General features: G+C 38.5%; 2 protein-coding genes across 8 annotated transcripts in view; one reads left to right on the top strand and one right to left on the bottom strand.

The window, feature by feature from the left end:
• Positions 1-1,408: 1,408 nt before the first annotated feature.
• mrap2a (melanocortin 2 receptor accessory protein 2a) lies at positions 1,409-4,809 on the top strand. Its single transcript, XM_016508546.1, has 3 exons — positions 1,409-1,779; positions 2,316-2,415; positions 4,088-4,809. Exons 1-3 carry the CDS (start codon positions 1,662-1,664, stop codon positions 4,512-4,514), a joined length of 645 nt encoding a protein of 214 aa, XP_016364032.1. The 5' UTR covers positions 1,409-1,661; the 3' UTR covers positions 4,515-4,809.
• Positions 4,810-9,930: 5,121 nt separating this feature from the next.
• Positions 9,931-26,141, bottom strand: part of cep162 (centrosomal protein 162) — a 21,713-nt gene continuing 5,502 nt past the window's right edge. Inside the window, exons 1-25 of one of the 7 annotated variants that reach the window (XM_016508518.1) lie at positions 25,174-25,414; positions 24,482-24,784; positions 23,732-23,884; positions 23,484-23,658; positions 23,301-23,359; positions 23,137-23,207; positions 22,483-22,513; positions 22,271-22,396; positions 22,013-22,174; positions 20,990-21,071; positions 20,671-20,911; positions 20,227-20,446; positions 19,531-19,679; positions 19,264-19,452; positions 17,265-17,402; positions 16,655-16,767; positions 16,434-16,539; positions 16,200-16,326; positions 15,918-16,102; positions 15,087-15,335; positions 12,661-13,313; positions 11,855-11,996; positions 11,569-11,670; positions 11,329-11,463; positions 9,931-10,592 (exon numbers count right to left, since the gene is read on the bottom strand). In XM_016508518.1, the coding sequence (XP_016364004.1) occupies positions 10,371-10,592; positions 11,329-11,463; positions 11,569-11,670; positions 11,855-11,996; positions 12,661-13,313; positions 15,087-15,335; positions 15,918-16,102; positions 16,200-16,326; positions 16,434-16,539; positions 16,655-16,767; positions 17,265-17,402; positions 19,264-19,452; positions 19,531-19,679; positions 20,227-20,446; positions 20,671-20,911; positions 20,990-21,071; positions 22,013-22,174; positions 22,271-22,396; positions 22,483-22,513; positions 23,137-23,207; positions 23,301-23,359; positions 23,484-23,658; positions 23,732-23,884; positions 24,482-24,668 (4,017 nt within the window). In that variant the 5' untranslated portion in view covers positions 24,669-24,784; positions 25,174-25,414 and the 3' untranslated portion in view covers positions 9,931-10,370. Of the gene's footprint in view, positions 10,593-11,328; positions 11,464-11,568; positions 11,671-11,854; positions 11,997-12,660; positions 13,314-15,086; positions 15,336-15,833; positions 16,103-16,199; positions 16,327-16,433; positions 16,540-16,654; positions 16,768-17,264; positions 17,403-19,263; positions 19,453-19,530; positions 19,680-20,226; positions 20,447-20,670; positions 20,912-20,989; positions 21,072-22,012; positions 22,175-22,270; positions 22,397-22,482; positions 22,514-23,136; positions 23,208-23,300; positions 23,360-23,483; positions 23,659-23,731; positions 23,885-24,481; positions 24,785-25,173; positions 25,415-26,141 lie in introns of those variants that run through there. The other 6 variants (XM_016508513.1, XM_016508506.1, XM_016508490.1 and 3 more) reach the window with 6 other exon arrangements.

The raw sequence follows: 26,141 nt of genomic DNA, 5'->3' as shown, positions 1-26,141 counted from the left end.
TATAGATCATAACACAGTCTTGGAGGTAAGAAGTGGATTATCCTTCACCTGAAATGTTTGTCTTTTCATCCTGAAATGCGAGGCAAATGTTGGATCACAATAATTAGGAACCACAGTTTCCACAAATCCCTTCACTCAATTGGGATGTTCTCTTTTATTCTGGACGGCAAGGGCAATGACTGTACCATTGGGCGTATTTTGCAGTATTAAACACGTATTTATACCGATTTCATCAGGCTCCGAAAATTCTTCAAAAAGAACACAAAGAATGGCCTTCTCAGCTGCCATAGTTGCAACTCTTGCGTCATCAGAACAGAGTGTTCAACGCACCACCGTTTCCGTTTAAAAAACGTTTTGCACCGTTTTTGTCAGGGCTGAACGCAGCCCAGATGTCATTTTTTATCTCTATGTTCTTGTCTCAGCGACATAAGACAGGGTCACCTTGCATCTCCAATCAATAACTGGCCCAGGAACAGCACATTACTCAAATTACAGAAATGAAGGATTATCCAGTTGCGTAAAGAGGTTGGTATTAACCACTACAGTATGAACCCATGTTTAAAAGGTTTAGATATTAACAGCTGGAACTTGTCATTAGCCTTTACAAAAAAAGTTGCCACTTGTTAAAAAGAATGATGAATTCATGTCTAGTTATTTTGCCCAAAACCATGATTTGATATTTATTTTACCTTTTGGTTTCTCCCTTTTCACGAATCGTTTCATATTTCTTTAAAAATGTTGCAGATACCCCTAAAATATTTTAATTGTGACAACTTATCCCATATCCACCTAGACAAGAGCGGGAGCGTCCATTTATAACGTAACGTTAAATGTGCGAGGCTTCCGGTGTCAGTTCGTTCCCCGTTATTTGTTTCGTATATTTTTATTTTAATCTTTAATCTTTTATTGTCGTAATTATAAACACACCGATTTGAAGCGCAAATAGTTGTACCGTTTACTGCACTTTGCGGCTAATGAATCAGAAGTCTCGCACATTCACTGAAAATAGCTTACTTCCGCGCTGAAAAATAAGTGGGTAGTGTAACACAATGGGGCATGTTGTCACAAAAGAAAAGTACGTTCGATGAGCTGTATTTTTTCCTAGACTTATTTTTTTTTTTTTACCAAGACTTAGGTTAGTGCCCATACAGAAAGAGTAGAAATAAAAAATAAAAACTATGCTGTACCGAAAATATTAAGGTAAAAAGTGTGACAAATGCCAAGCGTATATTATAAATGTAAAACATATCATAGGCTGTAAAATATTTAAAGAAAGAAAGAAGCGCTCTCGGATGCCCCCCGCGGCGCGTGAAATCTCTCCATTCACACGCGAGCTGATGGATGAGAGAGATGCGTGATCTCATCATATATTCAGTAGCCAACGTTCTCTCGAGACCACTGGAGACCTCACGAGTAGCGGTGCTACTCACAGAACGCCCACCTACACCACATTTTCTTTGACTTTAGCCTTTGAGCACGCAGACGTGAGATGTTCGCAGGATAAGGATGAATTCGTTGGCAGTGTCGGTGTTAAAACAGCTGCTTACGTTCTCAGCTCTGGATGCAGCAGATGATTGTGTTGTAGCACCGACTGCTGTGAGAAACTGTGATGTTTCTTTTCCGTAAGCGCTCTTATTAGCAGTTTTGATCTGTGATTGAAGATGCCGAGGTTCCAGCATTTAAACAGCACTAGTATACCAAATCACAATTATGAATGGAGCTACGAATACTACGACGACGAAGAACCTGTGTCTTTTGAGGGACTCAAAGCACATCGATGTAAGTGTTTGCAGCATTTAGTCCATTATAGCTTGATGTGTTTGTCATCTTTTTCTGTGGGACAATGGTAAGATACTGTGAGATGAATGTTTAAATATAAAAAATGCTACTTTAAAAATGTGTAATGAAAAACAAAAGTTTATCCAGCACACAGTACAGTAACAATTATGCAGATATTTATGTAAATATATTTAAAAATGTATGTGTAAATATAATTGTTTATAGCTACACTGTGTATTATGCCATTAAAACGTAGCATTTATATATTATGACATTGCAAATGTATGTGTGTTTGTGTGTGTGTGTATATATATATATATAGAAATAAAATCACATAAATAGTTGCATGTCATCTATACATGCAATATGTAGTAACCTTGTCAGTTAAAAATCTAAAAACCGGAAACATATATATATTTATATATATATATATATTTTTTTTTTCTCATTTTAAGTAATTTGGGGTAGAGTAGAGACGGTAACAGAAAAAAATTCAGTTGCATTTTTATGTCACTCAGCTTTGTTTCCTCCTGCAGATTCCATTGTGATCGGCTTTTGGGTGGGTCTAGCAGTTTTTGTCATTTTTATGTTTTTTGTTCTGACTCTTCTGACCAAAACAGGAGCACCACACCCAGAGTAAGTATATATTCGAAAATCTGTGAAATACCAGTTTTGTTTATCAGGCTTTGTGGCAAGGACAGGACAGAACAGACTAAACAAAAGTGCAGGCAGTGTAAATTCCCAATAGGTCAGTTCATCTCTCTCACATCTGCACCACAAGCACAATGCACTGTACCAAGCCAGTGTTTCAGCATGGTTTTTCTGTTTCCCGCCGCCTGCGCTTTGGCCACCTAGATGCCTCATTATCCTTAGCTTCAGAGAGAGCTCTGTGTGTGTGTGTGTTTGTGCGTGTTTGCGTCCTCCCTCACTCTCATTAGTTCTCTGCTACAGTAGGTCGGTGTCTCCGATTTAACACTCCTTCAGACCAACAAAGATTATTTTCAGGAAACTTTGATTAAACCAACAACGGTCTGAAACCTTGGTCCAATTAGCATGAAGTCTGGCAACTTTAACCTTCATAAACTCAAAAATATAGGCACTGCTACAATTTCATTTTGTGCTGTTTTATTCCAGTTTGTTTCCTCCTGCAGATTCCATTGTGATCGGCTTTTGGGTGGGTCTTGCAGTTTTTGTCATTTTTATGTTTTTTGTTCTGACTCTTCTGACCAAAACAGGAGCACCACACCCAGAGTAAGTATATATTTTAATATTCTGTGAAATACCAGCTTTGTGGCAAGGACAGGACAGAACAGACCAAACAAAAGTGCAGACAGTGTAAATTCTCAATAGGTCAATTCATCTCTCTCACATCTGCACCACAAGCACGATGTACTGGACCAAGCCAGTGTTTTTTCTGTTTCCCGCTGCCTGAGTTTTGGCCACCTAGCTGCCTCATTATCCTTAGCTTCAGAGAGAGCTCTGTGTGTGTGTGTGTGTCCGTGTTAGAGGCCTCCCTCACTCTCATTAGCTCTCTGCTAGGTCAGTGTCTCCGATGTAACACTTCTTTAGACCAACAAAGATTCTTTTCAGGAAACTTTGATTAAACCAACAACAATCTCAAATCTTGGTCTAATTAGCATGAATTCTGGCAACTTTAACCTTCATAAACTCAGAAATATAGGCACTGCGACAATCATTTCATTTCATGCTGTTTTAATCCAATCTATCCTAGTCTTGTCGCATGCTCATGTTTATTAATGCGCACAAATGCACCCATATGCATGCACATACACAAACACAACAGTTATCTCTGTCTGTGTTCTGGTAACCAACCAGAATTCATTTAAAAGCAAATTAATGCCCAATAATGCCCTCTTTCTACATTCAAATGTATTGGGCAAATAATTCTAAGGGCGTTTATTGTTTATTGCATGTAATTACACTCAGTTATAATAGTGCAGCACTATTAGTCCCCAGCCTCTGGTCTAATGGAGCAGTTGGGAAACTCAGGGGCCGGGCTGACAGTCTGTTTAGTGCTTTTTTAATTAAACTGCTCTATAGATGTGAGTCATCCATTAACACAGACCAACAGAAACCTCTTACACTCAAGATCATTGAAAAGAGAGGATAGGAATATGTGCTCCCACACACACACACAGACACAGAAGTAGGATAGAATATAAGATGAGGGTACTCCCACACTCCAGAAGCACCAGTGCTCATTTCACCTCAATTAGAAAAGGGAAATAAAGCTGTTTAAACCTGGTGATGAGGCTTTGAGTTCAACGCTCCTGTCTCAATCCCTCAGGGCCGCGGAGCCTTATGAGAAACGAATGCGTCTCACAAGCTGCGCCGAGGGTCTGGGCCGCCAACGTGAGGCAGACACCCGAACGAGTCTCTCTCGCCCATTACTGGAAGAGTCCCGGTCTTTTTTTCACTGTTACATAAACGAAGAAGAGCGAGAAGGAGGCAGGGCCACTGCTGGTGCCACCCATGGACGTACAGGCAGCGGCGACTCCAGAGACCAAGTGGAAACGGTCGGCCTAGTCGTGCAAAGCATGGTCATGGACACCAGGGCGGAACGAGAGGCTGCACTCTTGGCGCATTTCAACATTCCCAACTTCGTGAACTCAGAACTGAACTCTGTGTTGGGGGATGAAGATTTACTACTGGGCGATCCACCGATCATAATGGAGGAGGCCCGTCCATGCTGTACCCATCATATCATTGACTAATCCACCAGTTTAAAGATGGCCTTTTTCACTCATTATGGCTCCATTATTGTCTTCAACTCAGCCTGTGATCTCTAAAAGTGAAGAGTGATGGTGTTTTGCTCAAAAGCTCTGCTTTTGCAGCGCACGCTTTAAGGCTGAGCTATTTTCTGACATCTGGGGTCTACAGTGACTCATGATGTCAGTCCGCAAGATAAAAAAAGGTGGGATTGCACGAATGGGATTTGGCGAATATGTTCTTGACAGCAGCGACAGCATGCTAAAAGACTGTTGGGAGAAAATGCCAGATATTTAAAGAAAAACAATGAACTCAAGGACAAGGATGTTGTTTCCGGTTGTAGGAAGACATTCTAGTAGATTGCAATGCCTTATTGGTTCACACTTCATTTCTACTATCAGCATGATTAAAAAAAAATCTCTTGATGTGCATTTGGAAGATGCTTTATGCAGCATTGTACTTATGTAGCCTAATGGAAAAATTGCAGCAAATTGCCTGGTTCTCTGGCCTTGTTGTGTGAGCAAATGCCTGAGTAGAAAATAGCTCGCTGTCTGCACCTGTCAACTTAATCAGTGGCTTTCTGCAGTATATCTGCAGTATACTTGCATACTAACTCTCTGTATTTGTCTGAATACAGCTGCCTGAGCTGCCGGAGCAACTGAATACTTCAGTTCTGTCTCCCATTTTATTGAACACCTACATGCCAATAAAATTCAGTGCAAAGCTTCCCGTGGTGAAACTTTTACATAAATCCACACCTGAAAAAAACCTCACATTATACAGCTTGTTTTATTACATTTTGACCTGACTTTTAAGCTGACAGATGATAAGACAAATCAAATAGACGTACATTGAGGGACCAATATAGGGAACATAATGTCTTAACTTGGATTAGAAAGTTGCTACTTAGCAACCAATCAGAAAACCTTAGCGACCACTGAGCAATGTGCTGGCAACCATGAACACTCAGGTGACAGGTGATGAGAAAGCACCACTTATTTCTTCAGAAAATGAAAAAAAAAAAAGTCTATTACTGTTGTAATTTATAGTGCAGAACAATGGGGATCACATACAATGTTTTAACCTTTTAAAAATTTAGGACATTCAGGATTATTACTATTATTACAGTACAGGTCATTATTAACTATCAACAAAATAAAAACGAACACTGATGAAAACTTTGCCTGAGGAAAAATAAAAAGATAATTTACAGATTTACAGAGTGACAATATTTCACCTTCAAACTTGCAGACAAATAATTAATAATTTAGATAGGTGACAGCTTTGAACAGACATCAAATGTGACACTAGCTGAAGATTGGCAGGTTATCAGTACGGCATTTATTCTGAATCATTAATTGACTTTCTTTATTTTGTGATTATGCAAATTTCAAAGGTAGTGATTTTGCTTGTATCAAGCAAATTTGTCACTTAAATTCACTGCTTCTGCTTCTCCTGACTCTGCTTCAAGCGGAAAATTTCCACTCTCGGATCATTATCCGGCCGCGCTGTGAGGGCGTAAATACTGCTAACCTCTGCCCTCTGAGCAAAGCATCGGCTTTGTGCACCATTCTACGCTCCCCAAAAATTGTGCTGATAAACGCTCACTCTCTGGTAAACAAGACGTACATCTACATCCTCAACGATTTTATTACAGCTCACGACCTGGATTTTCTGTTTATCACCGAGACCTGGGTGAAGGTAGGGGACTTCAGTCCATATTCTGAACTTGTTCCAGCCGACTATCACTTTTACAATGCTCCGCGATCATCAGGCAGAGGCGTCATCATTGCTAAAGATTCTTTCAGACCTCGATGCCGACTGTTATCTTCCACCCTTCACGAGTTTTGAATGTCAGGTTTTACTTCTGAACCTGTGGTCTTAGCTCTGATCTATCGGCCACCACATCTAATCAAAGACTTCATAGTAGAGCTTTCAGAGTTTGTAGGGGATTTGATCACTAAACATCCTTATTTACAACATACACGTCCATTTAAATGTCCATGTATGTTGCCCCTCTAAGCAGCTAACTTCTGAGTTTTTAAACATCATTGACTCTTTTAACCTGCTGCAGTGGGTTAATCATCCCACACATACTCATGGACACATTTTGGACCTAATTTTGTCATATGGTCTATCTATAACTGACGTTGAAGTCGTTGATTCAGTTATTTCTGATCATTTTCCTATTTTATTTAAAATGTCTCTTCCATTACTTTCTCTTACACCTGCTTCTGATACTACACAAGCCCGTGCATATTTGCCTCATTTTTGTGAGGATTTTGTCAAGCTCTATAATGAGGTCAACCCTCTTTTATCATTAGTCTCTATTATTTGATCTTGATGCTGAACATCACTTTATCATTTTAAATACTGCCTGGACAGATACTTTAAACCTTACAGCTCCCTTTAAGCTCTTTAAGTCAAAATCTATATCTAAATCGGAGCCGTGGGTTCATCATAGTATTCGTTCCTTGAGACAGTCATGCAGGAAAGCAGAAAGGAAGAATTACAAAAAAGGACAAATTACAGATTTCATTACGAGATCTTTAAGAACTGCCTATTTTTTTCAGAATGCTGTTAAGAAAGCTAAGGTTTACTATTTTTCTAAACTGATTGAGAAACATCACCACACCCCAAAAGCTATTTTTTCTGTCATCAACTCATTCTCTTCACTGCCCGTCTTTGGCACTTTGTGAGGATTTCTCTAGTTATTTTGGCAATACATTTTCAAGTTTGAGGGCCCAGTTTCAGGTCTCTGATCAGGAAATACAGATAGAGATGAATTCACCTGCCCTGTGGACTTCTTTCAATCCTGTCTCTCTACATTCTTTAAAGGAAGTGATGTTTAAACTTAAACCTGCCTTTTGTTCGTATGATACGATACATCCTCACTATCTGAGACAAATTTTTGACACTGTCGGCCCTGGGCTGGTGTTGCTATTTAACAAATCTTTGCTTGAAGGAGCTATACCTTCAAGTTTGAAAATTGCCACGGTTACATCTGTACTAAAGAAACCCTCACTTGATGCATCTATTCCATCAAATTTTCGTCCGATCTCCATTTTGCCATTTATTTCCAAGATATTGGAAAAAATTGTGTTCTTACAGCTCCAGACCTTCCTGACTGACAATCATATTCTTGAGTCAAGTTTCAGTCTGGGTTTAAATCACTGCACAGCACAGAATCCGCTCTTGTAAGAGTTCTTAATGATATTTTTATGGCTACAGATTCGGGAGATTCTGTCATTTTAGTAATGTTAGACCTGTCCTCTGCTTTCGATACTGTCGATCATAAGATCCTTATCTCTCGGCTGGAGTTCTGCGTTGGGCTAGTGGGGGCTGTTTTAAGTTGGTTTAAATCTTTTTTAACCAATAGACGTTTCTCTGTAAAAATAGGACGTTTTTCTTCTTCCCTTCACAATCTATCCTGTGGTGTGCCTCAAGGCTCTGTCTTAGCTCCTGTCCTTTTTTCTCTCTATCTTCTCCCTCTGGGTTCCATCTTCAGGAAACATAATGTCTCATTTCACTGTTATGCAAATCTATATGCCTGTGTCTAGGAAAAATAAGAGTGCTCTTGGCAATCTAACAGCATGTCTTGAGGATGTGAACGCTTGGCTTGCCAAGAACTTTCTTTTTTTGAACTCAGACAAAACAGAAGTCATTGTTTTTGACCCCTCAGAATCCAGGCCAAGAAATCACCTTGACCTTGAATCTTTAAATCAATTCATTTCTCCCCAGGTACGGAATCTAGGTGTGATGGTAGATAGTGGCCTCAAATTCGACAAGCAGATTAGCACGGCCATTGGGTCCAGCTTTTTCTGTCTTCGTTCTCTATCGAAAATCAAATCCTTTCTTCCCAAGCGTTCCTTGGAGATTTGATCCATGCTTTCATTACCTCTCGCCTGGATTATTGCAATTCCCTCTATTTTGGTATATCTAAGTCCCAAACGGCATGTTTACAGGTCGTTCAAAATGCTGCGGTGAGATTCCTGAAGGGAAGGAGGAAATTTGATCACACTACCCAGTGGCGGTTCTACATTGATTACAGTATTGCTCTATACAGTGGATCCCCCCCTGTCCGTTCCATTTGGGAGAGACCCAGAGGTGAACTGTCCCCCGCGCCGTGCCCGCTCCCCTTCTCACACAGCTTCTGTGCACGGTAGTGATGGAAATTTTGATTCTTTCAACAGATTCGTTCACCAAAATGATTCATTCAGATTCGTTCACTGATTCGTTCAGTGACCATTTCTTCATATTACATAAATACGCCAGGCAGGTGGCAAAAAAGAGTGTCTTATGTGTTGTGTCTTAAGTCAACGAACATATTCACTTGTTACAAAAACTGATTTGGCTTTATTAAAATGTGTGCATAATCTACTCATTAAATAAATAAAGTTGTTCAGATGACCAAAGCACAAGGTTTTCTTGCATAATTAACATTTTAATTGTTTGGTCAGACAATTGGGGATTAAACGTGGAGTTATGTTCTGTATGCTAAATATGAATATATAAACAAGCGTATGTGTACAGTACCTATAACTGCGCTTTGCATCTGCTTTCTGCTGATTGCTGATTGAGATTGACATGCTAAATGGCCGACTGACCAGGTACACTCTCATTCATTTCGTTCACTAACAAGATATGTACCGTTTCGGTCATTTCATTCACGAACGCCCCGGGCGACTGCCCGGTTCGCCCGTGCCAAAAACCGCTACTGACGCTACCCCTCCTTCTGAGATCTCTTCACTGGCTTCCGATTCATTTTAGAATTGAGTTTAAAATTGTATTACTGGTGTATAAATCATTAAACGACTTAGCACCTTCTTACTTGTCCGATCTACTTCACCTGTACTCTCCCACCAAAGGCCTTAGATCCGAAGGTAAACAACTCCTTCAGATACCCAGAACCTGGCTAAAATCGAGGGGAAACCGAGTCTTTGAAGTGGCCGGCCCCACATTGTGGAACAAGCTCCCACTCTATATTAGATCGGCTTCCACTTTGTCTGAGTTCAAGTCATGTCTCAAAACTCATTTATTCTCTGTTGCTTTTAGTTTATAAGATTGTTCAGTTTTAACTGTTTTGCTGCTATTTGTGTACTCAACTTTTTTAATTTTATCTTTTCTTGTACAGCGTTTTGGTTGGCCTGCGGCCATTTTTAAATGTGCTCTATAAATAAACTGAACTTGAACTTAAATTCTTTATACTCCACGACTTCTCCTCAAATGTATCCTGTGTGTGCCCAATTAAATTGTATTTTATCAGGACCCTTGGTGTTTATATAAACAGTGCTGCATGCTGATCAGCTCTTATCAATCATCACACAACACTGCAGCTCCATCTCCAGCCACTCAAGCAATTTATGTTCTTTAGTAGTTTATTAGCATTCAGACCATGTCCTCTGAGCCCAGCATTAAGGCGAGTAATAAATCATGATGTCTGCAGTATTTGTTGTTCAAACATACTTTTAGGTTGAGCTTTTGAGTTCAGCATTTTTTTTGTAACTCTTATGTGGGTGGTGTATCAACAGCAATTTTACTGCTGTTTGTTCAGGTTTTCTGGATTCTGCTCAAGCGTATGTTGTAAAACCAACGGAGCAGCAAAACAGGACAAAATGTGCAAATAATAATAAACTTTAATACAAAATAACATTTGGATTTATGCTACAAATTACTAACACCAAATTGTTTGTATTTGATGTTACACACCCTTCATGTTCCTTGACAATAATTAAATAATGTTTGTACAATATATAATTATAAATATTCCCACAGATTTAAATCAATGATTAGTTCTGTCACAGGAATTCTGCTAGCAAGAGACATAGAGATTTGAGTGTTCTGAGTGATGCAAAGACAGCTCAGGATCGGAGGGGCAGGTATGTGTGGGTGGTGGTGGAGGTGTGTTCTGGGACAGGAATGACTACACCCTGTCTCTGGAGTTCACGAAGCACGTCCAGTATGGAGTCCAGCTCCAGTCTGAAGACCTCCAGCTCTTTAGTCCTGCCTTGAGCGAGTCTCTTCCAGCGCTCCACCTCACCTTGCTGCTCCTGTTCCACCACCCGCCGTGTGTCTGCAATCACCTGGAAACACAACGCCACCTGACATCAGTGCACTCAATCATAGTGCAGAGGCTGTCAATCAACAGACTGCTGTTGAGATCCATTAAAAAACACTATATACTGGTACCAGTCGATCGCGATCGACGGGTTGGCGACCACTGCTGTAGAGCAACAGAAAACTAGATGTGCGCTGACTGTTTACAGTCCATGTGTGTGCAGTACATATTAGTACACATGTTGAGAAGTTTGGGGTCACTAAAAAATTTTGTTTTTCAAAGAAATTACTTATGCTCATCAAGACTGCATTTATTTGATCAAAAATACAGTAATATTGTAAAATATATATACAATTTGAATTATTTCAATATGTTTTAAAATGTAATTTATTGCTGTGATGGCAAAGCTGAATTTTCAGCATCTTTACTCCAGTCTTCAGTGTCACATGATCCTTCAGAAATCATTCTAATATGCTGATTTGCTGCTCAAGAAACATTTCATATTATTATCAATGCTGAAAGTTGCTTAATATTTTTGTGGAAGCCGTGATAGTTTTTTTCAGGTTTCTTTGAGGAGCAGAAAGTTAGCAGAAATAGAAATTCTTCGGAACATTCTAAATCTCTTTGCTGTAACTTTTGATCAGTTTAATGGATCCTTGCTTAATAAATGTATTGCTTAATTAAAAAAAAAATCTTACTGAACCAAACCTTTTGAACTGAAGTGTATGTATAGTGTTTGTAGGTGTGTGTGAGAGTGTTACCTGCTGAAGCTGTTTCTCACGCTGATTATAACGGAGCTCCATGGACTGAATCTTCTGCTCCAGGCTAGTGAAGTGTCGTAGTTCAGGACTGTGAGCTTCTTTGGCCTGTTTCAGCTCTTCTAGAAGCTTCGACAGCTATTGACATACACATAACAGGAAGTCATGAAGAGGAAATTAAAAATCTGTAAAAAAAAAAAAGAATGGAAACTGAATCACTAAACCTTGGTGGCAAAGTCTCACTACCTGATTCTGCAGGGTTTCCTCTCTGATCTTAGACACAGCCAGAGCATCTTTGGCTCCCTGGAGCTCCTTCACTTGCCCCTGTAAATGCTGCACTATGATCTGAATAGAGAAATTGAGAATTCAAGGCTTCATTACATGATTTATTCAAAGTGACTTACAATTATATAATTTTTTCTTAGCAAACAAACCCATGACCTTGGTGTTTCTAGTACCAGGCCAAGGCAACACTTAGCACCAAATAAATGCACATAGCCATATAAATATAACTGTTGGAGTGACCGACCTCCTGTGTGTTCACTTGATTGGTGAGTTCAGCGACTTTGGAGGAGGAATGCTCAAGGGCATGGCAAGCCAGGAGGCGTTCAATCTCTTTATGATGCTCAGCCTTGACCGAGGCAAGCTGCTCAGCATTCTGCTCCTGAATCCTGAAAAAAAGATAAATTATTAGAATGTAATTAATGCGTGTCATTAATTGAGATTCAGAGATGACTGATTCTGAATAATGTTACTGAAAATTATATACATTCTTTACATCCTACAGTGCATTTCAATTATTCATATTTTTTTATATTATTATATAATAAATGTTATTATATTGTTTATATTATTATAATACTTTTTAATATAATAATGAAAATAAAGCTTAATTTATTTTTATTTTAAGACCATTATGTTTTTTTGCAATCTAACAATAGTTTTACAATTAAGCACATTTAAGCCACTCACCCCCAACTGCCTGTATCTTGTTGTAAAGTATAGAAAATTATATTTTATTTATATTTTAAAGTAAAGTTTTCAAGTCATTATCATCATTTGTTGTGCTGAATATTTATACTGAATTAACTGTTGGGACGATGGGCTGATTTTCATTACTATTACAGTGGCCTTAATTTTCTTGATGACAAATATAATTTCTTTCTTTTTTTTGGCTTGTGGAGTTGACAAACTCAAATTCTGTGAAGAGAATTGTGGAATTTGATTTCTTGTAGTAGGGCCCTGTGAGCTATTGTTCATCTTTTGTTCAGAACACTTCAAGGGTGCTGTAAAAGGTTTATAAAAACATGACTGAAGCACTCCAAAAGACTTTACCTGAGGAGCTGACTCTGTGCATGTGCGACTGCAGCCTGCAAGGAAGCTTTCTCTTGTTCTTTCTGCATCTCTAGCTGTTCCAATCTTATCCTCAAACTATCATTCTCCAGTTGCACCTCTGAGATGTGTGATCCTGAGAATGCTCCGGGATGGTAGTCTTTCTCATCTTGGGTAGGGGGGAAAGTCTCAGCTGCAGGTTTTTTGGGCTCTTTGGCTGTACCCAAATGTCGCTTGGGTTCATTGGCGGCGCGATCGAAGCCAGGACCCGACAGCATGGTTCTCCTCTCCCTCTGCAGGCGCTCTACAGTACGGCTCAGCTCCTGAATAGTGCGGCTCTTGGAGCTCAGTTCCTGGGTCAGTCTCTCAATGCGGGTTGCTTGTGCCGCCTCCGCATGGAGCTGGTGCCGTGAGGGGCTGCGGGCAGGTTTGTCTGCTTGCGTCAAAGACTGGGCCTGGCGGAGTTGTTCTTGCAGAGAGGCCACCTCTGCCTTGAGGGAACTCCCTTGCTTCTGATAGGCCTTCTTCACTTCCTCCATCTCTGCTTTCAACCCCTGAGTTTGTGACGTAGACAATTCTGAGGAGATGACTTGATTGTTCTGGTTCTTCTCAGCCAAACGCTGCTCCAGATCTGAGATCTGCTGTTCATACTGCAGCTGAAGATGGAGAGAAGGACACATATTAAATGCAGACATATTTAATTGAGCTGGCCCAAAATAACATACTGCTCAAAATTAACAATTCACTAAAATGGACAGTTTGAACTGATTCATGATAATGAACCAAACTTACTAATTCTACAGTCTTTATGGACTATATATTTACAATATTGTTTTATTTTAAAAACAATATTATTTTAGTTTTATTTTAAACTACCATTCAAAAGTTTGAGGTCAATACAAAAAAAAAAAAAAGTATACTTTTATTGTTATGAAAAACTGTTATGAAAGATGAGTCCTCTGCACAATCTGACTTTGTTGCAACCTAGAATTAAACTGCTGGTTTCGTCTGGCCAGAGGAGAACGGCACACTATTTCGACACTATTTCCGTGTTTAATACAGTAAAGCTGCTTTGACACAATCTTCATTGTAAAGATTGTAAAAATAGCAAATAATTTATTCCAAATGAATGTTGTTTTTTGAACTTTCCATTCATCAAAGAAAAAAAAAAATTATCACAGTTTCCATAAAAAAATAGCATTTTAAAATGATTTCTGAAGGATCACATAACACTGAAGACTGGAGTAATGGCTGCTGAAAACTCAGCTTTGCCATGAAAGGAATAAATTACATCTTGAAATATATTAAAATAGAAAATAGTATTTTAAACTGTTATATCACTGTTATTTGATTAATGCAGCCTTGGTAAAAATAAGAGACTCAAAAACAAAAAAAATCTTAATGTCCCTGACCCTTTGAACAGTAGTGTAGTGTGTATATAAGCAAATATATAATGTTTATCACCAAGCCTTAGGGTGCGTTCAAGTCATGTCGGATAGATCGTATTTATGAATTGAACGCACATGAACGCCACCACAAAGTCGTTATTACGAGTGGGAAACTCAAAATTTTCTTTAAGCCCCGAGTTTCCGAGTTGGGGGCGTGTCAATGAGAAACATGGCGGAATCGATGGATGCAACGTCTGTAGTTGACGGTACATTTTTGTTTAAATTGATAGTTTAGTTGTCCTATAAACTTAAATTGGTCATGTTCTTGTTACGCAGCTAGTTAATGAAATCCAAGTAAAAAAATGCTATCATTTTTGCACCTATAGGTGAAAAATCTTTTGATTTGCCATGTTGCATGTTTTAAAAATATTAAAAACGCAAAACACACCTGATGCGAATTCTTTGCTCTTCATTTTCTATAAGCAGAGTTAACAGACCCTGTTGTATTTTCTTGTAATTTATTAAAAGAAGGTACACCGCCATCTTGTGCCGACTAAACTGACTTGAACGCACCTGACGTCGTAATTACGACTTGTCAACTCGTAAGTACGAACGTCCCAGGAGGACTTGAACGCAGCATTACATGGCATTCTTATGGCAGTTTCTATTTCTAACATTAAAGTCATGTGGGCACACAGCAGAGTTTAGAAATGAGAGAAACGATGACATTCTGACAGCACACTCAAAGCCCTGCGCAAAGGACTTTAAATAGAAACCTAATTTCCTTGGCAAACATTATTTTCTGGAAATAGATTGATCCAGCTGTGAGCTCTGGTAAATAACATGCTTGGAAAAAAGATAAGTAGTTTTGAGTTGCTTTCTCCATTACTAATTAAGAACGAAAACACTGTACTTCAGTCAGTGAGCTCAGCGTCACCAAGTTCCAATAGTTCAAACTTGTTTTGATTTGATAGATTGTACGGATTGAACGTTCAGTGCTTTTAAACTAAATTCCTTTTGTACTAAATCTGAAATGAATACTTTGATTCTGTGATACTCTTGTTCCATTGTTCTGAGACTGCGTTTGGCTGCTTCATCGCGGCCCTCTAGCTCCGCCTCCAGTCGATGGACACGTCTCTCCAACAGAGCTGCTGTCTTGGAGGAATGAGGGGCAGTTGGGGGACGAACATCTAATCCATTATCTTCTGTGCCGGTAGACGCAGCGGCCAAGATCAGGGCTGGCAGGGAGTTTGGATGCCTGCGTTTCAAGAGCTCTTCCATCTGTTTGAGCTGAGACAGGAAATGGAAACATGAGTGATAGATGGAACAGAATGCAAAAAGTTCTATTGAGGCAGCTAATGTCAATAATTGCAATACACTCAGGAAGTGGAATAGAAATCCATTCATGACTATTTTTAGTATTATTTAATTATTGGATAGATACAGCAGACAGGAAAATTAAGGGTTTTGGAAATGTTGCAAGCCAGACTCGAAACCTACATGAGCAACAAGAATAGAGAGAGCACACTAACCATTACGCCAATTAAATGTAAAGTTATTAATTTAGTCATCCAGGTGCACATCAGTCAAAGAAAGGAGTTTATCATGAAGAGAAGGTGGTAAACAAAGTGCTTAGAAAACTGACTATCCAGACAGATGGTCTGTTACTCACAGACACGGTTGGATAATTCCACCTCTCCGCAAACAGAGAACAAAGAAGAACGTGCCCTGAATGAGCTGTACCTGCAGAATGAGACAACAAAAGTATGTGGAGAGTCTGTGTCTGACCTGTCGTTCCAGGTCCTGGATTCTTTTAGCTTCACCCGCTCTCTCTTTTGCCTTTCTTTGTTGCTCATTGGCCCTCTTGCTGACCTCCATTTTTAGCTTTTCCACCTGCTCAGTGAGCATTTGAGTCTCAGTGGTGGCAGCTCGGAGTCTGGCCGCATCTTTGTCTAGTAGCTCCTGGTTCTCGGCATACCACTGCAGTCTCTTCTTCAGCTCTGTGACTTCCTCTCGATGTTTTTCCTGGAGCATCTTTAGCTCGAAACCTTTATCACCTGGCAGATACATCCAGATGCTTGTTGCCATCAAGATGACAATTACATTGCTGAAAATAGACTGCCGCCATAATGTTTCCACATCTGAAGCTCTTACCTGATGTACAGACAGTCTGAACTCTGGCAAGGTCCCGCTCTTTCCTCATCATCTCCAGGTCTACATGCAGCGCTTGTTTCTCCTGTTTTAACCTGTGGATCTCATCTTGCAGTCGCTCCTCCTTTTTCTACACGCAAAGACTTTTGTATCAGGAATGCATCTAAAGTGCTATCTAGGTAGGCAGCTTACTAGGTTCTGGAAGAGCTGTTGACATACGTACTGCAGATCAATTACCTGTGCGGCTTGTACCTGATTTGTCAAATCTGCAATGTTGAAGCTTTGGTCAGCAATGCTTCTCCCTCCGACGGTTCTTTGAATGCTGTTCATGTTCAATCGGTCCCTGGGGAATGAATATGTATCGGTTTTATATGAGCTGCTCCAAAGAACAGCATGAATAGTAACAACCCGATGTGATATGTATTAGATCACTCTACCGACACTTTTAGAGCACTGACCTGGTGAGGGCAAGCTCAGTGAGAAGTCTCTGGTTCTCCATGAACAAAGCCTCCTCGTTTTGTTTGCTTTGAGCTTGGAGCGCTTTCATTTGCAGATAAAGCTTCTCATTCTCCTTTATAGTTAAAATCATCAGAAAGAAGTTTCAGACATGTTTTGCTCTGAACCTATTTGTAGCATATGAATACTAATGACCAAAATGCAAATATATTCAGTGCATGTATTACACTGAATATAGTTCCAGATAAGAAAAATGTATTGTAATTGGTTTCTGGAAAGGTCATGAGTTCTTCTGTAATTACAGAAAATGTGAGAAGTAATTATCATCGTTATTCTAAATTCTGGTAATAGTGTCATTTTAAAAGAACTGTGTTTAATTACATGCCTCATTATGCTGTAAAATGATCTAAAAAATAAGAGACTACTGAGTTTTGTGTTGTATCAATCATTGACATTCATAAGACCTCACAAAAAGAAAGCATCTAGGGATTAGGATAAGAAAATGAAACCTATATAAAATATATAATGAATGCACGTCATAAGAGCCATGTTTCAGCATGCCTCATTCTAATATATGGCAGAAAATGAGCAGAGACAGAGAGAGAGACTTACCTGATGGTAACCCTGAATCAGAGTCTCCTGTTCCTTCATCTCTTTCTCTATCAGCTTGAGCTTCTCTTCAGTCACAGGGTCCGAAGCTTCGCCAAAACTCCACTTTCGCATGTTACTGGCCTCCTCGGCACGGTGTAGCTATGGAATTAGCATTTAACAGTTCAGAACCTAACTTGGATAAATAAGGATTGTTTGCTCAGATTTTAGGCACAGTTTTTAGGTGCAGTTACAAAATAATGACGCTACTAACTTATACATTTTTCAATAGCATGGAAATACATATTTTTTTAATACTGTAGCTTTTCCATTTAATGCTTTTCTTTTTGTGACATTGCTACATTGCTGTAACATTTGCATAAACCAGAGATGTACTGTCCTAGCTTTGGTAAATCCAATTCATTAAGCTGCTTTGTTTAGACAGGTCCATGTAAATGAACTGGTTACAAAACAGCAACAACAAATAATTTGAATCATTATATGTTTCAAATAAACACCTGCTTTTTTGTGCTGAAAAAAAAAACATTTAGTTCCAGGTAAATATGGCTGTTTAATCACAATGATTTCACTATGGCAGGTAACTGTCATGAAAATAACTGTGATTAATGATTTAATTGTATTTTTTGCTCATGTCAGCAAAAAATATAAGGGTTTTATTTTTTCACACAAAGGAAGAAAGCTGGAAAAATTTATATTCTCTTTATTCTAAATCTGGAGGAAACAATTTCATCACCTCTGAAGCTGGTAACCTGGCAAAAACATTTAGGACTATCGACTATGTAAATGTAAAAGTGAACAGAGCTTGTTGAGCTCTCGGATCATATTCAGAAAACCTCCCAAGACAGCCAATTTGTAAAGTATGGAGCATTCACATAACACTACTGCATCAGAAAGGGCATTTCTGTAGCTCAAACCGCAGAGCAATGCACTAGCAATGCCAAGGTTGTGGGAAAATAGCCTTTGTAGACTTGCTTTAAGTTCTTTTATTTTACATTACAATCAAGTAATAGGAAGTTAAAAATGAATGAATCATTATTGTTATCTTAAGCCTGGTTAGATCAAATAATCATGATTAGGTGGTTATTTAACAATTTCAAAAGGTCTAATGATGTAGTTTAGTGGCTCAGTAAGGAGTGAGCTGTGAATCACCACCATTGTGCCCTTAACCCCAGGTTGCTCCAGGAACAATTGTCCTTTAAATATGTTTATGGTGCCATTCCACAAAAGCACTTTATATAAGAATTATTCTTCCTTAGATCTGTTGTCGATAATCACCATTTATACTTCTCCAGAAGGGTAAATAAAATGCTGCATGCCCCCATGTCTTATATTCATTTCCTATTGAATCCAAGGTTGACTTTTGTTGAGGGTCATTATTTGCTAGTGCAACAAAAAGCACTACCAAATACTGAGCACAGCATGGCTTTTATTAAACAATGTTTTTTCTGTTTAATAAGTCTTTGAGGGTATTCAAACAAATGCCTAGAATAAACCTTAGCAAATGCATTTGTGCTAAAAGCTCAATTCATCATAGCTTAGTAAAAATCTCCATGGGCAGAGTAGCCACAGAAATATGTTTGCTATAGACGCTATGATTACTTTACCAAAGCATTCACCTGCAAGTATAGACTGCCCTTTTTACCAAACACACTTATTGTGGCAAACATACAATTTTCCCCACATTCACATTAAGGAGAGCTACCAGACAGCTGAAGGTTTTCTATTGATTCTTTAACAAGATACAAGCTCATGTGTGCTTTAAGGCTGGATAAATAGGCCAGGAAAATAGATGAACTTGAGTGGTTTTTAAGTCCTCTGTCAGCAGCAATTATAAAGTGGTAAAGCAGACAGCTCCCTGAGGTTTGTACAAAACTGACCACACAGAATTACCCACCGGTGATGTAGAGCCATGGCAGAATGATCCCCCAAAGAACAAAAGATTCTTATATTTTAAAAGTTTCGGAATATATTATGTAGGTTTTACAGCTATATGGGGGCTCACCTTGCTCTGTAACACGTAGTTCTCCTGTCTGAGGGCTGCAAGCTCTTGCTTGTGCTCCTCCCGTAATTGTTCTTCCCTCAGATGGAGCTCTCTCTCTTTTTGTGCGAGCTGGAGACGGAAGCGCTCCAGTGACGAGCGCTCCTGCTGAAAGGTCGAACCACTATCCATCTTCTCTTGCATCACCTGGTGCTGACAGACAAACATAACAGGAAGTTAATGAGCTTGGGGATTTGATCCAATGCTCTGATTCAATCCCAGTTAACTCACTCCTGTCACTGCTTCGGGTGTGATCCTGTCTGCTCGAGGAGGGATGTTATCCCGTAGACTGCTGGCTTCAACCTGATGCTGTAGGAATGTAGCAAAGGACTGCACAGATGCAACCAGTTCACTGCTTAGTTCTAAACTTGTGTCTAAACCTGTAAGAGATGCAAAAAAACTCAAGATGGACCATTTATTACCAAGCAAGCAAATATGGCTGTGAATTTAACAGGCATCTTTTATGCCAAAAATTATAAGAAAAACAAAATATATTTTATATTGTTCATTCATTGTGACATTATTTTTGATAACAATTAAGATTATTTTCCCCTTAAATTCTCATTATTTGAACAATTACTAAATAACTGAATAATTATCTTTATTTTGGTGAATATCTGTATTTGTGAATTACTATGAATGAATTGATTAACGCATCTAAATTTAATGTAATTAAAACTGCTAACTGACTGACAGCCCTAGTAAATAATTATATATAAATGTTTGCATTAAATTAAAGTGTTTAGGAATATTTAATGAGTATTTAAGTCATGTCAGCTGTCATGAAAATATTACAATTTAATGAAAGCAATGAAAATGTATAAATTAAATGATAATGAAAATAAAAGTCGTTTTCTTTATGCATTTTTTTGTGTCATTTAATTTTGAGGTTGAATATGACAGTTTTGATGAAGTTAACCCAGGTACCTTTGACTGTTTGTGTTTGGCTGAGGTTTTGAGTCTTTTTAGGGGGCTGGTTCTGAGTTTTCCTCTGTGTTAGAGGAGATGGAGGTTTAGCAGCTTGGCTGGTTCTGCTGGGTGCAGGTGCTCTGGGTAATGGCCTGCTCTCAGGTTTTTTGGCCCTCGCTGATGGAACAGGAGTTTTTCTAGAGTGAGCTGATGCAAACGCATTGTTTCTGGCAGGAACCTGAGAGAGAAGTTAATATTCCATTATAATCTTCATAAATGTGATTATCACATTTGATGTGAATAAAGAAGCCAAGTAGTTAGCCGCTAAAATTATACCTCATTTACTTTGCAGAGTCTGTGCTTCTATCTTTCCGTTTTCATTTATCAAAACCCCAGAAATTACAGGATCTAATTTACAGAGGAAATTCATGAGGCAAATGACTCATAATAGCAGAGTCTAACCTGGCGCTTCTTGGGCTTGACAGGAGGTGGTTCCACGGAGAAGCTGTCCTGTTCCTGCATCAGCCGTTTGATCTCCTCAGCGATGCTCTTCTGAGTGTATTGAAGAGAGGCTGGATGGTCCTCTCCTGTAAGACCAGCTGCATTACCCCCTCCACAGCCCTCATTAGCAGAACTGAAAGGGCTCCCGTCTGAAGACATCCTTAATGGACTATGATTCTCGCTGCCTTGAGGCACAGCCCCACTGTAAGACAAAAACTTCTAAAGCTGCTGAAATGAGAACACATGACTCATAGTGTGTGAAGGTAACTAGTGAACTCACATTATGGGCTGGAGAGAGAAGCCACAGGTGAATCCAGAGCCTGGTCCAATCGGACGCATCAATTCCTCAGCAGTGGGTAAATCTGTGGTACATAAACGAGACCCTGGTGACAAAAATTTCACCTAGGCCAGAATCACACTAGCCAATTTTCAGTGGTAAGCTTTATTTAGAATGATAGGGATTTGGTGTGCATGGCTGTGTCTCTCTGGACCTTGGCAGTGACCAGTAAGCGGTTACTCCAGCCATTACTCCAGTTTTCAGTGTCACATGATCTTTCAGAAATCATTGTAATATGCTGATTTGGTGCTGAAAAAAAAATTCTCATTATTATTAATGCTGAAAACAGCTGTGATGCTTAATATTTGTGTGGAAACCATGATATTTCTTTCAGGATTATTTAATGCATTAAAAGTTCAAAAGAACAGCATTTATTTGAATCAGAAATGGTTTATAATATTGTAAATGTCTTTATTGTCACTTTTGATCAATTAAATGCATCCTTTCTGATTAAAAGTATAATGTGCTCTTAAATTTATACATTTTCTTTAAGAAATAGTGCTTGTAAAAGGGTCGATCTTAATAATGCAATAATTTATTGCTCTTTCATGCTAAATATTTACAAAAAGAACAACATTTCTGTTCTTGCTTTGGCAAGCTTTACATGGATTTGCTGCCAAAACAAGGCACTGAAAAACATGTGAGAAAGAATTAGAAAGAAATGCCAGAGGCAGTAGTTTAGTCCGCCACCCCCTCCGTTCATTTTCGATCAGGGTAACAGACCTCTAATAGAAGACTTTGAGATTCCAGGAAAAATAGTCATTGTGACATCCTCAACAAAATGGAGTTGTTTAGAGTCAGCTAGCGGGACTCATGCCGCAAACAAAGCCAATGCTAAAAACCTCACGTCCTTCGGTTTCAAGCATAACTGGAAGCATTTGTGGTGAAAAAGCTGCAAATTAAAAGGTTTAAAGCGAAGACATGCTCATGGTGACTGGCAACAATTAGCTAGGTGCTGAGTCTGACCTGACTCCACGGTGGAGGCAGGCTGAAGTGTAGAGAGAGAGAAGGGAGTCCTGCTGCCCTCGGCTCGTTTGTCCTCACACTCCCCTGCTGAGCTGCTGATCTGCCTGTATGCCTCCTGCAGAGCCTCCATCTCACTCCCTCCACTCTGACCATATGACTGAACTTAGATATGGCGGAGAAAATGAGTTAAATCACTTGTTGCAAGTTTACTTCAACAATACAAGCTTGAAGCAAAGAAACTCTCAAAGATTCTCAAACCTGCAGGTTCCAATGCTGGCATCTCTGTTTGTTTGATGCCTGGCCATTTTTCTTTCCCGGGTGCCAAACTGGGAACTGCAGGAGGCAATGCTCCATCCGTGGAATTGAGAGAGTCATGCAGTGACACTGGGACATAAGAACAGTAAGAACAGCCTTTCACCTCCTGATATGACCATTCACAACATTATTACACACTGTAAATTGTTGTTTACCTTTGGCCAGCATCCCTTGTCTTTCAGGTTTCTGAAAAAAAAAAGAAGAGCAAAAAAAAGTTATCTCCCTAATATTTTACATATATAAATAAAGAAATAAATGCCATCCATAATTCTATAAAAGACCCCAGCAGCCCCCCATGAGAAGGTGACTGACCTAATATAAAATAAAACAGCTTTTTCTAGGCCACCAATGACTACAGTAATTACCTTTTGTCATTTTAAGAATTTGTCAAATTTACTATTAATTTAGAGATGGATTACTATTGGTGTTTTAGTGTAAATGTGTAAAAAAAACACTTTACATAATTATTTTATTTGCAAGAACAAATGCATAAATAAAATATCAATATATCAAAATATCAATAAATAAAAATTTATATAAAACAAAATAATTATAAATAAATAAAATAAAAACATACCAAGTGCACCATTCAATTTCAATCTGTTGCAAAATCTTTTGTTTCTACTTTGATTATTTGTCCAGCACTCTTTAAAATATTGTTTAATATTAACTCAGCATATATTGCAAAAATGTAGATAGGGACCTGCATTTGTATCCATGCATCTCTAGATAACTCACTACTGAATTCACCAGTTTTTAAGGCAGAGCTCATTTCATAGGCTTAAAGTGCATTTAAAATTTATATTCACCTTCTCTTGAGGCACCTCGTCACTTTTCTCGCTGGCCTCTTCCTCAAAATCTTCACTATATGCAGGCGATGCTGACAGAGAAGCAATATACAAGTGTTTTATTGCTTCGGAAAGCAATAACAACAAAACACATCCCTTTCAATTTCTCTCTGCTTTGCTCTTACCAGCAGAGTCTTTATTATTTCTCTGTTCTTCTTCATTTGTTGAATCCATTTCTTCTCTTCTGAAAGGAACACGGTGAAACTAAATTTAAAGAAGGGACACATGCAAATACTCCTTCACAGAAAGCATCCTTGGAATTCATTATGCTTTAAGTCACATAGAGCTTTTTTCATTTCTTGGTGCACCTTTGTGGGCTGGTGGGGGTGGATGGCTCCTGTTCTTGATTCACTCTGGGATAGTCAATGGAAGAAGAGGATTCTTTCTTCAGGTTGGATAAAAACCTGATATTCTCATCCTCATCCAATGTATCCAGCCCTAGAACACCTGCACTTGATACCATACCAGACACCATCACAGAATCTGTAAAGAAGCAATTACAGGTCAAATAAAAAGAGTGAAGATAAATATTATGAAATAGTTAAAAGAGACTGACCTTCAGGCTCAAGACTGTCTCTGCTAAAGATGACTTGGTCTCTATTCCCTTCATCCTCCAAGAATAGCTCCTTCGGCTGTTCTTCATCCACCTCCTTAATGGACGGAGTCTTCCTCAGAGACTTCAGGAAGGACTTTCCTGTTGATGACATCCCTACAAGTCAAGGAAACATAAGTATTACATTACAATCCATTTTTCCAAACCAGACCTTCTTTAAAAAGTACAACATACTGTAAAAGTTATTGTTTGTTCTTTACCCTTCAAATAAATAAAACTATCCAGAATAGACTTTTTATTTCACTAGCCACTGAACAGAAGCAATTCAGTGACATGCATTTCTAAAAATTTCAAAATGTCAAAACATACAAAAGAATGTCTACATAATTTAGCAGACTTCTTAAAAAAAATAAAATTCTTATGAGTAAATCCACTGTTTGATATATTGGCCCTCTGTGTGGCACATTATTATTCTGAGCAGCACATATTCAATTAACTAGACATCAGAGAAATTACTAACTGGCACTACATGTTCTTCAAACAGGCACTATTCCAAGGATTTGTTTACAGCAAAAACTGGTCCTGCAAACACTGCAGCTACAATTACATAAAACTAAAACAACAGCTCTGGTCTGTTGTGCTTAATTACTGCATATAATTATGTATTACGGTAAACTTACGAAGAAATAAAGCCAATAATGGTAAGTAAACTCCCACAAAACATTAAATATCAAAATAACAATCTACTGATACCATCTTCTCTCTCGACTGAATCACTAGCATCGCTTTCCACAGACAACTCATCAGAACCAGAGTGAATGGGACTCTTGTGTCCTGATGTACTGGAGGGGTTATCAGGCGCTGGACTTGGTACGCAGCAAGAGTCTTCCTCTGAGACCCTCTGCTCCTCTAAAGAGTAACTATGGTCAGGCGATAGCATCTTCTCATTTACTGCATCATGTTCAGGACTCGTGTTGTGGGATGCCCTCTGATTGGACAACTGGCTCACCCTATCAAGTGCTTTGCTACGAGGTTTAGGGGTGGGTTTAACAGGGACTACGTTTTATAAGGGGAATGAACAAAGGAAGAAAAACAACATGAAAGAAGTTCGTAAAACAGGTAGACGTCACCAAATGAGAGTTAAAATCATACAATGATCAGGAAAAAACTAAATGACACTTAAAGCTTTAACCAGCTACTCTAAATGAGTTGTTTTCAAGAGTGAAACCTAAAAAACATGCAAGCACATGTTGACATCCATTAAAGATCTAAAGGAATATCCAAGTAATACTATGGTAAAAGGGTGAAGTGTGTAGTTTTCAATGTTACAATACTTTAAGGAAACCTGTTTGAAAACAATATTTTTTGCAATTATGTTGTGTGGCACAAAAATGACACACTTCACCTTTAAGGTACATCATCGACTAATGAATAAGATGAAGTACCCCGAGGAGGGCTTTCTCTGTGTCTGGATTCCACCTGAGGGTCCACAGCTTGGGACTTTTTAATTTTAGTAAAACGGCGTTTAGTGGCTTTTTCTGCAAAAGGGATGGAAAAAAGAGAAAAGCAGAATGAAAAAGAGAGACTGCACAGACAAGACGATTATGTCAAATACAAAGAAAGGAAGAATTACTACAGCTTGATGGATAAAATATGAAATTGGACAAATGACATTAAGTGGTCCCTGTGGGGCAGACTTTTTCATCTACTGAAACGCTGAACAGTAATAGCTGCAAATGATACATCTCTGTGAACAGCACCTCAGAGGTTCAAGGAAAAGTGAACAAAACCTTCATTCTTGGAATTATTGCTATTTATCAGACACAAAACTTGTTTACTGCTGAGACAGAACACTGTGTGTACAACACACTTGTTGAACAGAAAACTAGACTATAAATGTACAATAAAAATGTCTCTTAGTTCTGACTATGAAGCTCTTTTCTTTTAAAGAAGCAAAACTATCACAGATATACATTACTGTTAAAATGTTCAGGGTTGGTAATATTTTTCATGTTTTTAAATCTCCTAAGAAGCTGAATTTATTTAATCAAAAATAAAGTAAAAACAGTAATACTGTGAAATATTATCATTATTATTATAATTTAAAATAAATGCTTGATATTTTAATATATTTCAAACATATTAGTAGTTTATTCCTTTGATGGTTACTCCTGTCTTCAGTGTCACATGATGCTTCAAATCATTCTAATATACTGACTGATTTGGTGCTCAACAAACATTTTTTCTACTTATTATTATTATTATTAATGTTGAAAAAATATGTGCGTCATAAAATCTTTGTGGAGACTGTGATACTCTTCAGAATTTCCTGATGAATAAAAAATTCTAAAGAACAGCATTTATTTATGTCCTTACTGTCTTTTTGATCAATTTAATGCAGCCTTGCTGAATA

Source organism: Sinocyclocheilus rhinocerous, unplaced genomic scaffold, assembly GCF_001515625.1.
Source record: "Sinocyclocheilus rhinocerous isolate Xijiao unplaced genomic scaffold, SAMN03320098_v1.1 scaffold222, whole genome shotgun sequence".
NCBI classification, from domain to species: domain Eukaryota; kingdom Metazoa; phylum Chordata; class Actinopteri; order Cypriniformes; family Cyprinidae; genus Sinocyclocheilus; species Sinocyclocheilus rhinocerous.
Note: the sequence above shows the minus strand (reverse complement) of the source record. Positions and strands in the feature narration are given on the sequence as shown.

Coding starts and splice junctions, on each gene's coding strand:
- mrap2a (XM_016508546.1), top strand. CDS start 1,662: ATGCCGAGGTTCCAGCATTTAAACAGCACTAGTATACCAAATCACAAT. Junction 1,780..2,315: donor GGGACTCAAAGCACATCGAT/GTAAGTGTTTGC, acceptor TTCCTCCTGCAG/ATTCCATTGTGATCGGCTTT. Junction 2,416..4,087: donor ACAGGAGCACCACACCCAGA/GTAAGTATATAT, acceptor TCAATCCCTCAG/GGCCGCGGAGCCTTATGAGA.